At 43.4% G+C, this 15588-nt stretch overlaps 1 protein-coding gene across 1 annotated transcript in view; it reads right to left on the reverse strand.

Annotated features, from left to right (window-relative positions):
• LENG8 (leukocyte receptor cluster member 8) overlaps positions 1-15588 on the reverse strand; it is a 951153-nt gene that overhangs the window by 485901 nt on the left and 449664 nt on the right. The window contains exon 7 of the mRNA XM_044088951.1: positions 6933-7034. Within this exon, the coding sequence (XP_043944886.1) occupies positions 6933-7034 (102 nt within the window). The remainder of the gene's footprint in view (positions 1-6932; positions 7035-15588) is intronic.

Here is a 15588-nt window from a genome sequence, read left to right on the forward strand (position 1 = left end):
ATTACATTTGGGTAATCCTGCTGGCAGGCTGCCCTCAGCCGACCTGAATTCCAAAGTCTTGGGTCCTGCTTCGGCTGCTGTTGCCCCTTCCCTGACGTCAGGTAGTCAGGCGTATAAAAGAAGCAGCCAACGCCATTTTCTTCAGTTTATCTTGCCCCAGATGTCAGGTGCTTCCAAAAAGGGTAGCCAAACTTTATATATATATTCGGAAATACATCAATATAAATTTTATCTTCATCTAAAAGCAAATACACCACAAAGGTAGAATAAATTAGAGAAGGAAGGGTAAGATCCAAAAGAAAAAAGGGGGAAGGCGGGTGGGTAACCTGGACTGCAACAGTGAATACACTTGAACATCTACATTTATGGTAAGTGTACACAACTGTACTATGTTCTTCGTGTTTCACTGTTGTAGTCATTACATTTGGGTAGAGTCCCAAAGCTATGGTTGGGAGGCTGGAACTAGACAGCAGTAGGAGTGGTTAAGAAGCCCTGCAGAAAAGTAGTGGCAAAGCCTGCCCTGGATTTAGAGTAGAGTGGCAGATGATAATACTTTGTAAAGGTGTGCACTGAACTCCAAGTAGCTGCCTCTAAAATGTCTCTGGTTGGTACTCCCCTGAGAAAGGCTGCTGAGGTGGCTGCAGCTCTGGTGGAATGAGGTCTAATGCCCTTAGGCACTGGCTTGCCATGGTGTAAGTAGCAGAAATGAATGCAGTGGCCTAAGCACTTAGAAATAGTCTGCTTTGAGATGGGCTTTCCTTGTGATCCTGCAGTATATGCCACTAGTAATTGCTCTATCTTCATGAAAACTTTGGTTCTGTCCAAGTAGAATCTAAGCTGTCTGTGTACGTCCAAAGAATGCAGAATTCTCTCCCCCTTGTTCTGTGGATTTGGGTATAAGGTTGGCAAATGGATGGCTTGGTTAAGAGCCACACTGGACACTACTTTAGGCATAAATGTTGGGTTTGTCCTCAGGAAGACCCTGTCTTGATGAAAAATGATGAAAGGTTCCACAGCCATGAGCGCCTGTAGCTCTGAAACTCGTCTTGCAGAAGTAATTGTTAAGAGCAGAGCTGTTTTCCAAGATAAAATCTTCATATCAGCTGTAGCAGCTGTCTCAAAAGGAGACAGGGTGAGCTTTTCCAAGACATAGTTGAGGTCCCATGCAGGTAATGGTAGTCTTCTTGGGGTCCTTAAATTTTTGGCTCCTCTGAGGTACTGCCTTAATAAAGCGTGAGAAAAATGGTGGCTCTGTATTGTAATGAGCCAAAATGGCAGAGGCATGAATTTTAATTGATGAAAAAGATAGGCCTTTGTCCAGCATCTCAGTTAAGTATCGCAAAATCTGAGGAATATTTGGTACCACTGTATCAGTTTCCTTGTGCCTGGTTCCAGGCACAGAATCTCTTCCATTTTCCAGCATAAGACTTTCTAGTACAGGGCCTTCCGGCTTCCAGAATGACATCCATCACAGCTTTACTGAGAGGTGTTTTTTTTAGGACTACATTATCCGCCATGTTGCCAAGTTTAATGTCCTGAGTTGACTGTGCATGATCTGATTGTTTTGCTGGGACAGCAGTCGAGGTATTTGAGGTAAGGTCCAAGCAGAGTATAGAGATAAGTTCCTTAGTATTGGATACCAGCACTGGCGTGGCCAGTCTGGGGAAATCGGTATCATCTTTGGCTTCTCCTGTCTGACCTTTACGAGCACCTTGGGGAGGAGAGGCAGTGGAGGAAAGGCATATACTGACAGGGTGTCCACTTTCCATGATGGTCTGTGATAAGTCCTTGTGCAGAATCTTTTTAGTTGGTAATTGAGAGGGGAAGACAATAGATCTATATGTCCAGGCATCCCCATTTCCTTGTTATCATGCTGAAGACTTGTGGATCCAGCTTCCACTCGTGGGGATCCATGAGGTTTCTGCTTAGTTCGTCTGCCAGAGTATTTTCCTTTCCTGGCAGGAATTGTGCCTGCAGATGTACTTGGTAAGTCAAAGCTGTGTCCCACAAGGTCATGGCTAGTCTGCAAAGGGGGTAAGAATGTGTGTCCCCCTGCTTGTTAATATACCACATGACTATGGTGTTTGTCTGTCTTTATCAGTAGTTGTCCTGGATGAAGTAGGTCCTTGAAGGCTGTCAGGGCATTTTGAACAGCTAACAACTCTTTTTGACTAATATGAAGATGCATTTGGTTTGAGGACCATGTGCCCTGAATGCCTCTTCCTGCCATGTGGGCTCCCCAGGCATAATCTGATGCATCCGGTGTTAGTGTCTGCCTGGCTGGAGGTAATGTGAATGGCTGTCCCTTGTTCTGGTCACGAGCCTTTGCCCACCATCGAAACTCCTGTTGCAGGCAAGGAATGAGAGTAATGACTATTTCCAGCCTGTGGCAATGTTGAGTCCAAACACTTTTTAGGTACCATTGAAGTTTACTCATATGCAGTCTAGCATATGGAATTAGTAGGATGCAGGATGCCATGAAGCCCAAAGCCTGCAGAATTTTTCTTGCAGATAACTGGGCCTTTGTTGCCAACATTTTGAAATAAGTAGTCAGTTGCCTTTGTTTGCCTGGCGTGATAAGCCATCTGGGCAGTACTATTCAAGCTTGCACCCAGGAATATTATCTCTTGTGAGGGTACTAGTTTTGATTTCATTTTGTTGACTGTGTACCCTAGGCATGTTAGAAGTCTTTTCACAAACGCCAGAAGATGAAGAAGAATGTCCTTGGTCTCTGCTTGAATGAGACAGTTGTCCAAGTAAGGATATATTTGTATTCCTCTGTCTGCAAAATGCAATTACTGGTGCCAGGCACTTTGTAAAGACCCTGGGTGCAGTAGATAAGCCCAAGGGCAGTGCAGAGAATTGGTAATGCATTGAACCAGCCTTGAATCTGAGGTATCGTCTGCATGATTGTCTGATTGGAACATGCAGGTACGCCTCTTTTAGGTCTAAAGTCACAAGCCAAGCATTCTTGCCCAACATGGGCAGAAGCTGCTGCAAAGTCAACATTTTGAATTATGGAATATCCAGGAAAGTGTTCAGAATAGATAGGTACAGTATCGGCCTCCAGGCCTTGTCCTTTTCTGGGTACCAAGAACAGTAGAGTAAAATCCTTGTCCCTGCTCTTGCTCTGGTGCTTGTTGAATTGCCCCCGTCCATGAGGGAGTTTTTGTGCCTCTGCCCATTGATTTTTTGGCAGATCTGGCCAGCCGTTTGCCTTTGGCATAGTATGGAAATGGAACTTGTATCCTTGTGACACTGTTTAGAACACACTTGTCCTGGGTTATAATGTGCCAATTTTGAGCAAAAAGTGCTAATTTCCCCCCTAAGGGTGCTGCCAGAAGGTAAGTGCTTGGTACAGGCAGGGGGAAGTCATTGGGATTGTTTTCTGTATGTTTGTGATCTATCTTCTCCAGCTTTGGAGGTAGAAGCACCCCATTGCTTGGGTCTATAAGAACCTTGCACCTGGGATCTGCCCCTAGGGCATCTGGGTCTGCCCCTTTGAGGTCTGCCTGACACAGGAAAAAACCAATTTTTTGTAGGCCAGTGTCTACTAAACCTAGGTGGCTGTACTTGTAAAAATTCTTTGACAGTTTGCATAGATTTAGTTTTGTCCTCCATTTTCTTTAACATTTCTTCTGCCTTGCTGTTAAGGAGCATCTAGTAATTTAACTTTAACCTGATCAGGCAGATTTTGTTCCTTTAACCATGCATGCCTCCTAATTATAGAACCCGTAACTGCGACTCTGCAGGAGGCCTCCAAAGAATCAAGACCACATTGCAAAGTATGTTTTCCAACTTGTTCTGCTGCATAGAACAAATCCTGCATTTCCTTGTTTTCTGCACATTCAGAATTTAACATTTTCTGTTTAAGCAATCCCATGACATGTTGCTGATACTTAAGCATATGAAATTGACAGTTTAAGGCCCTTATAGCCAATGTTGCAGATGTGTAAACCTTTTTTCCCCATCTACCCAGTGCCCTTGAATCTCTGTCAGAGGGAGTTGGGTTTTTTGCAGTGGAAGCCTCAACTCCCTTTGGACCCTGTGAAATAGTTTCTGAGTCAGCAGCAGGGTTTTTAATAAGGAAATTATGTGAGTCAGGAACCCTGTAATGTCTGTCAGGCTTAACAGGCGCTGGAGGTAAGGAGTCAGGGGGTAAGGCTAGACTCCGAAAACACATCATCTACAATTTCTAACACAGGAGGGATGGCTAGTGGCTTGTGCTGAGGTAGTAACAGGAAATCCCTGAGCTTCTTTTTAGACTCTGAAAAATCTTGGCTCTTCCAGTGGAAATGCTCCCTCATGGTATGTAAGGTTTCTCCAAAAGAATAATCCTCAGGAGGAGAAGCTGAAGGTATGGATTCTTCAGCATCTGAATCCTCATGGGGGGAAACGAATATTCCTGATCAGAAGAGGAATCAGAAGAAATGGAAACCTGATATGAAGATTCATAATCAGTCTCTTGCCTAGGCCTCTTATCAGGAGGTGGATGGGAACCCCTGATTAAGGCAATCAAGTCTTCGGCCATTTTGAGCATCTGTTTTTTGGGCATGGAGGCCTGTCCACGTGGCTCTTGAGGTAGCTTCTTTCTCTTTGAAGGTGCTTTAGTCTTTGCCTTTGAAGTCTGTTTAATGTATAGACGTTTGGGTCTGAATACACCCTCAGAAGCCGGCGCCTGCTCAGCGGCTCTGGACCCATCTGGAGGAATAGTGTCCGAGGCTCCAATACCTTGAGCTTCCAGCGGCATGGCTGACTCCACGTGGAAGTCGGTAGCGGCCTGCAACTCTAAAGTAGCGGTCGTCAGGGGCTGCAAAAGCACCTCACTGAGAACCAGCGACTGGCTTAGGAGAAGCTTCGTCGTCGGTTTTGGGCCTCGGTCTTTCTTTTTCTTTGCGTTTTTTGTGAACTCCGGTAGTTGGATGGATTTCCGACGACATTTCTGGATAATTAAATCTGCGTCCAAAGCAGTTTAAAGCATAATCATACCGACGCTTAATAGTGCGTTGGTTAAATTTAGCACAAAACCGACAACCTAGGGAATTATGATCAGGGCCTAGGCAAGGAGTACATTAAGAATGTAAGTCCTTATGAGGTATTTGCTTTCCGCAAGAAATACAGTTATTAACTTTTTCTGACTTTGGTTCTAGAGCAAGAAAAAAAGTTTCCCCAACAGGGTACTTAGCTTTTTAGAAGACTTCGGATCTGAAATTCGAACTCGAAAATCTCAGGAGTCGGCCGACTGGCACTTGCGAACTGCTTCTACTTCAGGCACCGTGTGGCAAGAAAGATGGAGGAAAATGGCATCAGCTGCTTCTTTTATACCCCTGACGACCTGACGTCAGGGAAGGGGCAACAGTAGCCGACCCAGGACTTTGGAATTCAAGCCGGCTGAGGGCAACCTGCCAGCAGGATTACCCAAATGTAATGACTGCAACAGTGAAACACGAAGAACATCTTCACAAGTGGATCCCCACAAAAACAATGTCAAAATAGCAGAAACCAACTGCTAACGGTGGCCAAAAACGGTCAGAACAACAACAGACAAGACAGCAGGAGCCCCTGTTGAATAAGAGTGGAAAACCGCCAAAAACTCGACCTAATAATCAAAAAATGCGCAACAGCGCCTAAAACTAACTGGCACACAGGATACCAATAAACAACTAGAAAAGTATGTTGCACTCAAAAAAGGCAAGCAAAGCAACTGCCTGATATATTAGCAATACTAAATATACAATAATAAAGCAAAGAACACGACATAATATGCAGAATTTTGAAAAACTTAGCCACAGCCAAGAGAAGCACAACCAAACTAATCAATGCAGCAAACGAGATCTGGGGATTGTAAGGGTGCACCATGGGTATCTGCTTAGCCACAAGTCAACCAGAAGTTTTCCAGCTTGTAAATAGTCCGAGTCGGAGCCAAGGATCGGCTCCAAACCCATATGTAACAATGAAGGTGAGCACGGACTACATAACATCGAAAATTTCAGGAGTCAGCTGACCGGCACTTGCAAACTGCTTCTGCTTCAGGCACCGCACGGCAAGAAAGACTGATGTAATGACGTCGGCTGCATGCTTTATACCCCCTGACTACCTGACGTCATGGAAGATGAGACAGCAACCGACGCAGGAACCAAGACTTTATCAGGCCGACTGAGGGCTACTGCAAACAGATAACCCAAATGTGATAACTGCAACAGTGAAACATGAAGAACATCTAAAGGCCTAAAGATAAGCCACTTATCTAAGTTATTTAAACTACCTAAGAAAAATTAGCCAATACCAGGATTACACTTCTAGGAAGGCTAACTACTACAAAGAAAGGAAACTTATCATTAAACTATCTAATTTAAGCTATGTAGCAATTTTTTAGAGAGAAAAAAGCAATAACTTTCACTGGCGAGAGCTGATGAGCGTCTTATCAAGCTGCAGCGGCAAACAAGATCTGAGGGAAGATCAAGGTGCATCATGGGATAGGGAGCTGGCCTCAAGCTGGTTAAAGACCTCGAGCTTTTGCAGTTGGCAGAGTTGGATCAGGAAGAATGAACGACGAGAGAGAACAACTTCACATAACATTTTGCACTGTCACAGACACGTTTCTTTCACAGTGACCAATCTTCTGGAAAAATTATGCCAAACACAATGATATTAATATAAATCTGACCAAAGGACACATCAGTGAGGGTCATCAACATTACAGCAACCTAGCTTCACATTAACTTTGACGCAGGTCAGACAAATGATGCAGATCACCCATGTGAAAAGAGCAGGTTTCAATAGTAAAATCTGAAGATAAATTCAAGAAGCAGCCTGCAACAATAAAAAGCGCCCATTATACAAACTCTCCCATTTTTTAAACTGCATACAGAGTATCAAGAACAGAAAACACAGCAAATTAATGGATGAGCTGTATCAATAAAAAAACTAACCGTTAGATCTTGCCGAATGGATTTTAACTGTTCACAAGCAAAAGCATAGTCCTGATTGGTTTTCCAATGCGTTTTCACCATCAGCAATGACTTTCGGAGAACCTTAAAATAAAATAAAACATACATCTATTTTAAATGAAAGTAACAAAACACCGCACAGCACGCCAACGGAGCTCGGAAACAGCGTTGAAATAAAATAAAGAATAAAAGCAATCACCATATAACGCTGTTACCTATAGGCACAAGAACATAGTCCACACAGCTCAGACCTCAAGGAGAATACTCAATAATCCCAAACGAAATTAAATGTCACTTGTAGAAAAGTTGCAGAGAGTTGTAGGAAAAAATCCAAACGCTATTCAGCTCAACTGATACACTCTTTTATTCAAGAAATAACAACGGACAGTAAGCGCTTTCACCTTTCGGCTTCTTCAGACTTTAGGACCTGAGCACACCTTTAAGTTTTGTATCATACAGCAGTTACATGAGGGAAATAGAGGGGGTGATATGGTTAACAGGACACTAGAATGTGAAAGTAGGTGGATTGTTAGGTGTAGGGCTGATGAACCCCCAGGCCTGAATGACAAGGTACACATTAAACCCTTTTTAAAAAATAGGAGGATATATAGACCTAAATAAACTTTGTACAAACTTTGAAAGGTGTCTTCCTATAACCAAATGCTATTGTGCTCATAGAATAAATTTCCTGTGCCTATGGATTAAGCCATCCAAGTTCTGTTTTATCAACTTGTAATATATTTGTCAAGAAAATTTGTTATTTTCTTATTAGTGTTGAAATTTATTGTTTTTAAAAAGTTTTTAAACTAATATATAACCAATGAATAAAAGTTTTATGTATATTCTTTTATATACTTTTTATATATATTTATGTATATTTTAATTTATAGTGAGCGCTTTAAAAGCTAATTAAACTCCCGACCAATTGTAAGCTTTGGAGGGCTATTTAAACAAAGATTTAGATGTGCTGTTTATAAAGTCTGAAGAAGCCGAAAGGTGAAAGCGCTTACTGCCCGTTGTTATTTCTTGAATAAAAGAGTGTATCAGTTGAGCTGAATAGCGTTTGGATTTTTTCCTACAACTCTCTGCAACTTTTCTACAAGTGACATTTAATTTCGTTTGGGATTATTGAGTATTCTCCTTGAGGTCTGAGCTGTGTGGACTATGTTCTTGTGCCTATAGGTAAACAGCGTTATATGGTGATTGCTTTTATACATCTATTTTAGCTGCAACTCTAAATAGAAAATCATCAGTGTACACTTTAAAACAATTCTGTGAAACTACAAAATCCCAAAGTCATACAAGATGCACGCATTTTTCAGTCTTAACCCTCAACTCATACTATGTTAAATTTTTTATACTTTTCTTTTTAATCTTTCCACACCTAAAAAAAAAAAAGTACAACAATGATTGATTTCAGGATCTACATCAGTCAAACTAGAGAACTCCAAGAAAGTCCTGGTCAAAGTGCAGAAGACAGATGAAATTGAAGGGTAATGCAACATGGATGAAACCTAATGCAAATCAAATATCTTCTGCTGGACGCCTGAACAATGTGCACTAAACTCTGCTTCACCTAGGGCAAAGAGGATTTGCCATGTATTAATCTTTGACAAGTGGATACTCTGACCACCCATGCTCCCATGTGATTAAATGGCAATGTCACACAGGTGAGCTTTGCACAAACATACTATTCACCCAAACTCTACTGTTTTCTCACTGTCAAATGCCAAGCTTCTCTCACTCTCATCCAGGCATTCAAATTACCACAAATTAATCTCTGAAGATTTCAGCCCTTGCATACATCAAGAGGATAATTTTCCTTTAGGTGGCTATTCTGGGACATCACTAAATGATTACAAATAATAGAGCTGCTGAGCAAATAATTTTTATGCATAAGAAAATGTATTTGGTTTACTCTTTCGGCTTTTCCCAGTTAGGGGTCACCACAGTGGAACGCCGGTCCACTAATGATTGGCAGTAGAGTTTTTACATGCTTGCTTGCCGGGCCTAATGCACAACCTTCATCGAAGGAATGCCCGTTCACGCATGTCGCCACACAGAAGACGCTCTGAGAATCGAACGGTCAACGGCTAACTGTGAGGCGACAACGCTACCGCAGCACCACCACCGCAGTATTTGGTTTACTCATAATGCATGGAATAATAACTTGTATTATTAATAAAAAAAACTAACAAATGATGCTGTACAGCTGAACTATTCTTGCACTTTCTAAAACATTACTATAGAACTAAGCATACTGCATCAGCAAGATGAATATAGTCAAAGGCAGAAACGTTACTCGAACTCCACTCCAATTATGAAGCAATGGAAAAATATAAGGCTCAACTTCTTTAAAAGCTGATACATGTCCTTATTCTCAGCACTTTCTTAAGGGAAAAAAGGGAGGTGTGCATTCAAGATAAGAACACATTCCCCTTGGATCCAGATAATTTATTCCTAAATGGCAGTCTACAAATGGCCTGTCCCTGCGGGGCTTACCTTGGCCCTATCTGCTAGGTGCAGGGAAGGCTCAGTGCTTAGAGAGGAAGTTCATGCTGAATCTGGGAGGTTGAACTTGAAAGAAATCTTTTACTGCTTACATAGATTTTGCTTTGTCTTCCATCTTTTTAAGAACCTGTTCTGCTTTTCCTCCAGACAGGCACTCCTTATCTAGGGATGCATCAATAAGTTTAGACTTGACATGATCAGAGAAAGGTTGTTCCTTCAGCCATGCATGTCTTCTAATAACAGATCCTGTCACTTCTGCCCTGCTACAGGCTTCTAGGGCATCATATCTACATTGTGATGAGTGCTTGACCACTTGACAAGCAGAGTGTAGTAATTCTGCCAGCTCTTTTGAGTTGACACCGTCAGGAGAGGTAGCAATCCTGTATCTTAATTGTTCCAAACTATGTTGTTGATATTTTAACATACGAAACTGACAACTGAGTGCTCTGATAGCTAAGGTCGCAGAGGTGTGCACTTTCTTAACCCATCTGTCCAGAGCTCTGGAGTCTTTGTCAGAAGGAAGAGGATTCGTGGCAGAACTAGTCTTAGCTCCTTTGGGTCCCTGTGTAATGACCTCAGGGTCTGCAGCAGGATTACTGTACAGGCATTTGTGAGAATCCGGTACTCTGTAGTACCAGTCAGGTTTGGTTGGAGCAGGAGGCAGGGCATCAGGGGCTAAGGTGGATTCAAGGGAAACGTCATCCACCACTTCCAGAATAGGTGGGATGGCCACGGGTCTGTGCCGGGGGAGGTCCAGAAACTAAGTAGTTTATTTGTGGGAAGTCTTGAGATTCCCACTGAAAAAGTTCCCTGAGGAGTGAAGGGTTTCCCCAAAGGAGAGGTCCTCTGGAGGGGAGGCAGAAGGTATGGATTCCTCTGCATCTGAATCCTCAAACAGTTAAGGGCCGTTATTCCTCTTCAAAAAAGAATAATCAGATTCCTCAGACTTTTGGTCTGTCAATTTCTGGAGAAGGATGCCTTTTCCTTTCTGGAGTGGGGGCCTGAGTACTTCGGATAAGGGATATGAGATCCTCTGCCATTTTAAGCATTTGAGCTTGGGGTGGGGGAGCAGTAGCAAGATGGAGGCTAGAAGCAGATTTCCTAGGAGTGGCCTGGCTTCGAGGTGCAAGAATCCATCGGTCTCTGAGAAGCGGTAGTCAGATGAAAAGACGTTTTTTTTTTTGTCTAGAATTGGTAGTTCAGAAGGCTTCCTCGGACATCAGTGCCTGCGTCGTGGCTCCGGACCCAACCAAGGCAGAGTCAGCCAAAGGCTAGGAAGATGAAGTGGATTTCTGCGACATACCGGACTCCGAAATTGTCTCGACAGGGGCTTGCGTAGAAAGCGAGTCAGGCATCAGGGGCTGCAAAAGTGCCTCACTGAATTCCGGAGAACTGACGACTTGCTTAGCGGTAGTGTCATCGGAAGGCTTAGCCTTGTGTGGCCTGTCTCTTATCTTTACGTTTTTTCTGAACATCGACATACCGGAATTCAAAGACAGAACACGAAAATAATTGTCCACAAAAAGTGCTCTACGGCGAATGGTTCTTGCATTAAAAAGGGCACAGAAAGTACAGTTTTGTACCTACCATAAATGTAGATGTCCGAACTGGATAGCATCTGCAGTCATAACAAAGTACAGTTTTGTACCTACCATAAATGTAGATGTCCGAACTGGATAGCATCTGCAGTCATAACAAGTGGGTTGTCCTGTCGTCAGGCAGCCCTGCAGTCGGCCGGATTCCAAAGTCCGGGTCCGGCTTCGGCTGATGTCGCACTCCACCCGACGTCATCTCTGTTGGTCTTCGGGTATAAAAGCATCAGCCGACGCCATTTTCCTCAGTGTTTCTTGCCCCAGATGCCAGTAGCCCTCTTGCAGGCTAAAATTTGGATAGATGCCAATGTTTCCAAATAGATAGAGGTAAACACAACAATAAGCATATATGTACATATATACAAACAAATACACCATAAAAGACTCCCCCCCAACAGCTAGCTATTATGAGGGTAAACACCCTAGGAGTACCACAGAGGGGAAGGAGGGAGGGTAATCCTGACTGCAGATGCTATCCAGTTCGGACATCTACATTTATGGTAGGTACAAAACTGTACTATGTCCTTCATGGATGCATCTGCAGTCATAACAAGTGGGTAGAATACCATAGCCAACTAGGGGAGGAGGATAAAAGTAGATTATGGTGTGTTTAGGATCCCTTGCAGTACAGCAGTGGCAAACCCTGCTCGGGATCTGGAATATAGAGGCAAATTATAATGCTTGGCAAATGTATGCACGGAGGTCCAAGTAGCCGCCTCAATAATGTCTTTGGTTGCCACTCCTCGTAAGAAGGCTGGGGTAGTGGCTGTTGCCCTTGTAGAATGAGGTCTTATGTTCTGTGGAATTGGTTTTCCATGGAAGGAGTAACAGTATCGTATGCAATTTCCTATCCATTTGGAGATTGTCTGTTTGGAAATAGCTTTTCCTTCCCTTCCTGTTGCATAGGCTACAAAAGTTGGTCAGTCTTTCTGCTAGTTGTTGTTCTGTCCAAGTAGTAGCGTAGCTGTCTATGTACATCCAAAGTATGCAGTATTCTTTTCCCTCTGTTTTGTGGGTTGGGAAAGAAGGTAGGTAGGTGGATTGCCTGGTTTAAAGACACTCTGGATACCACCTTGGGCATAAATGTAGGATTAGTCCTCATGGACACTCTATCTTGGTGGAAGATTAGGAAGGGTTGCACTGCCATTAAGGCCTGTAGTTCTGAAACCCTCCTTGCTGAAGTAATTGCCAGTAGGAAAGCAGTTTTCCATGACAGGTGTTGTAGGTCTGCTGTTGCTGCTGGTTCAAAGGGTGATAGTGTCAACTTTTCTAGCACAAAGTTTAAATCCCAAGCTGGTAATGGTGGTTTCCTTGGAGGTTTTACATTCTTGATTCCTCTGAGGAACTGCCTGAGCAAAGGGTGCGAAAAACAGGTGGATCAAAGCTGTATTCTGCTGAAATAGCTGATGCATGTATCTTGATGGAGGAGTAGGACAGGCCTGAATGAAGAAGTTCGCCAGATACTCCAGAATGTTAGGCATATCTATGTTTGACACATCTTTTCCTCTTTCCGTACTCCAAATGACAAACCTTTTCCATTTTCCAGCATAGTTCCTTCTTGTTGAAGGTCTGCGTGCTTCAAGAATAATGTCTTTAACTCTTTGGGAAAGTTCTGGATTAGCTGCTGCTATGTGATGTTCCATGCAGTCAGTTGCAGCGTTTTAGGTTTGGATGTATGATGCTGTAGTTGTTCTGAGTTAACATCAAAGGCATCAGGGTATTGGCCACATATTGTTCGAGACATGCTCTTCAGTAGTGGGTACCAGTATTGGCTTGGCCAGTTTGGAGCGATCAGGATTGTCCTTGGGCGTTCTTCCTTGATTTTTAGTAGTACCTTGTGTATCAAAGGAAGAGGTGGGAATGCATATGCTGTTAGGCCTTTCCAGTTGAAGGAGAGTGAGTCCACTTTCCATGCTAGTGGGTGGAATGTCCTTGTGCAGAATTTTTGAGCTGGTGATTGAGAGGTGATGCGAATAGGTCTATCTGTGGCATTCCCCATTTCCCTGAGATGGTCTTGAAGATGTCCGGTGCAGCTTCCATTCGTGGGTATCCGAAGTGGTTCTGCTTAATATGTCTGCTAGAGTATTGTCTTTCCCGGTACAAGTATTGCCTCTAAATGCATGTTGTAGCTGAGTGCCAGGCTCCACAGCTCCAAGGTCATTCTGCATAGCGGGTATGAATGAGTGCCTCCCTGTTTGTTGATGTACCACATGACTGTGGTGTTGTCTGTCCTTATCATCAAGTGGCCCTCTTTGAGAAATGGTTTGAACTTTTGGATTGCCAGTTTTACTGCCAGCATTTCTTTTAGATTGATGTGCAGGTGAAGTTGATCCTGTGTCCACAATCCTTGCACGCATTTGTCCAGCATGTGGGGCGGCCATCCTAGGTCTGAAGCGTCTGTTGTGATGGTCTGGCTTGGTTGACATCTGCGAAAGGGTAGGCCTGGGTTTGACTGGCATGCCTGAGCCCACCATAGGAACTCCTGTTTTAAGCATGGAATTAGTGGGATTTCTGTTTCTAGACTGTGTCTGTGTTGGGACCATAAATTCTTTAGGTACCACTATAGTTTCCTCATATGTAGTCTGGCAAATGGGACCAAGATTATGCATGATGCCATGAAGCCCAAGGCCTGCAGAACTTTTCTTGCTGTTAACTTGTTCAGTTTTGTTAGTGCCAAGAAGTAAAGAGGAAGTTCTTTTGTTTTCTGTAGTCAGGAATGCCATTTGTTGTACTGTGTCCAATTCAGCCCAAGAATGTCCTTGTTTGGGATGGTATCAGCCTTGACTTTTGTAAATTGACTGTGTATCCCAGTCCTTGTAGCAAGTAAATGACCCTTTGTAAATCTGTTGTCAGCTTGCTTTTGTTGTCCCCTTGTAGCAGGCAGTCATCCAGGTATGGGTAAATTTGAATTCCCTGTAGTCTGCAATGGCGATTACTGATGCCAGGCATTTTGTGAATACTCTGGGCAGTAGATAAGCCAAAGGGCAATGCTGAGAATTGATAGTGCTCTGATCCTGCAAGAAATCTGAGGTATCTTCTGCAGATTGGTCGAATGGGGACGTGCAGGTATGCCTCCTTGAGATCTAGAGTTACCAGCCAAGACTCCTTGCCCAGCATGGGAAGAAGTTGCTGTAGGGTCAGCATTTTGAATTTTGGGACAATGATATATGTATTTAAGGTGGACAGGTCGAGAATTGGTCTCCAACTTTTTCCTTTCTTGGAACTAGGAATAGTCTGGAGTAGAACCCCTTTCCTTGTTCTGCTGTTGGCACTCTTTCCACAGCTCTCATGTTTGCTAACTCCGTTATCTGGCGTAGAGCCTCTGTTTTTTGATTTGGAGGTAGATTTGGCATTCCTCTTTTGACTGGTAAAGTGTGGAAGTGAAACCGGTAACCTTGATCTATGGTTTGTAAAATCCACTTGTCTTTTGTTATGTAGTGCCAGTTCTTTGAAAATAAGGTTAACTTTCCGCCTAGAGGAGCTGCTATTTGTTCCCTGGTAGGCGGAATTAGGAATAAGTCACTGTGGTTGTGCTGATGTAGTGGCAGTGGCTGTGTCTGTGCCTCTGTTGTTACCTTGCCACTGTCGTCCTCTGTAGGCACCTCCTCTGGATTGGTTTCTGCCTCTGGAGCGTCTATTCCTGCCCCTTTGAAATTTTGTGGAGTCAGGAAAGGACCAATTTTGGCAGGCCAGTTCCTGCTAAACCTTGGGGTTGAACCTGCAAGAAATCTTTAACAGTTTGAACAGATTTTGCCTTTTCTTCCATTTTCTTCATAACCTGCTGGGCAGGTGTACCAAACAAACTTGTCTTGTCCATAGGAGCATCTAGCAACTTAGCTTTAACATGATCCGGTAAAGCTTGTTCCTTTAGCCATGCATGCCTTCTTATCACTGTGCCTGTCATGGCTGATCTAAATGAAGCCTCCAGTGCATCATAGCCACATTTTAAGGAATGGTTGCTAACCTGTTGTATGTTATTTACCATCTCTAATACATATTTCTTATCAAGAGATTCATCAGTGGTTAGATTTTTAGTTAACTGATCAAGCATAAACTCTTGGTATTGTATCATGTGAAACTGACAGTTTAAAGCTCTAGCTGATAGAGTAGCTGAAGTGTAGACCTTTTTACCCCATCTGTCTAGTGACCTTGCTTCCCTTTCAGAAGGAATAGGGTTTTTAGCTGTGGTCGTGGCTACTGCCTTGGGACCCTGGGATATAGTTTCTGGGTCTGCAAGTGGGGCCTTGTAAAGGTGGTGATGAGTATCTGGCACCCTGTAAAATCTGTCTGGTTTGGCAGGGGCTGGAGGTAAAGAATCTGGAGCGGAGCAAACATCATTGAAAGCATCATCCACCACAGGGAGAACAGGAGGTATAGCTAAGGGCCTGTGCTGTGGGAGGTGCAGAAAGGTCCTAAGTCTTTTTCTGGAGTCTGAAAAATCCTGTTGCTGCCATTGGAACTGTTCTCGCATGGCATGCAAGGTTTCCCCAAAGGAGAATTCTTCTGGTGGGGAAGCAGCTGGAATGGATTCTTCA

Source organism: Protopterus annectens, chromosome 1.part1 (assembly GCF_019279795.1).
Source record: "Protopterus annectens isolate FY-2018-M chromosome 1.part1, PAN1.0, whole genome shotgun sequence".
NCBI classification, from domain to species: Eukaryota; Metazoa; Chordata; order Ceratodontiformes; family Protopteridae; genus Protopterus; species Protopterus annectens.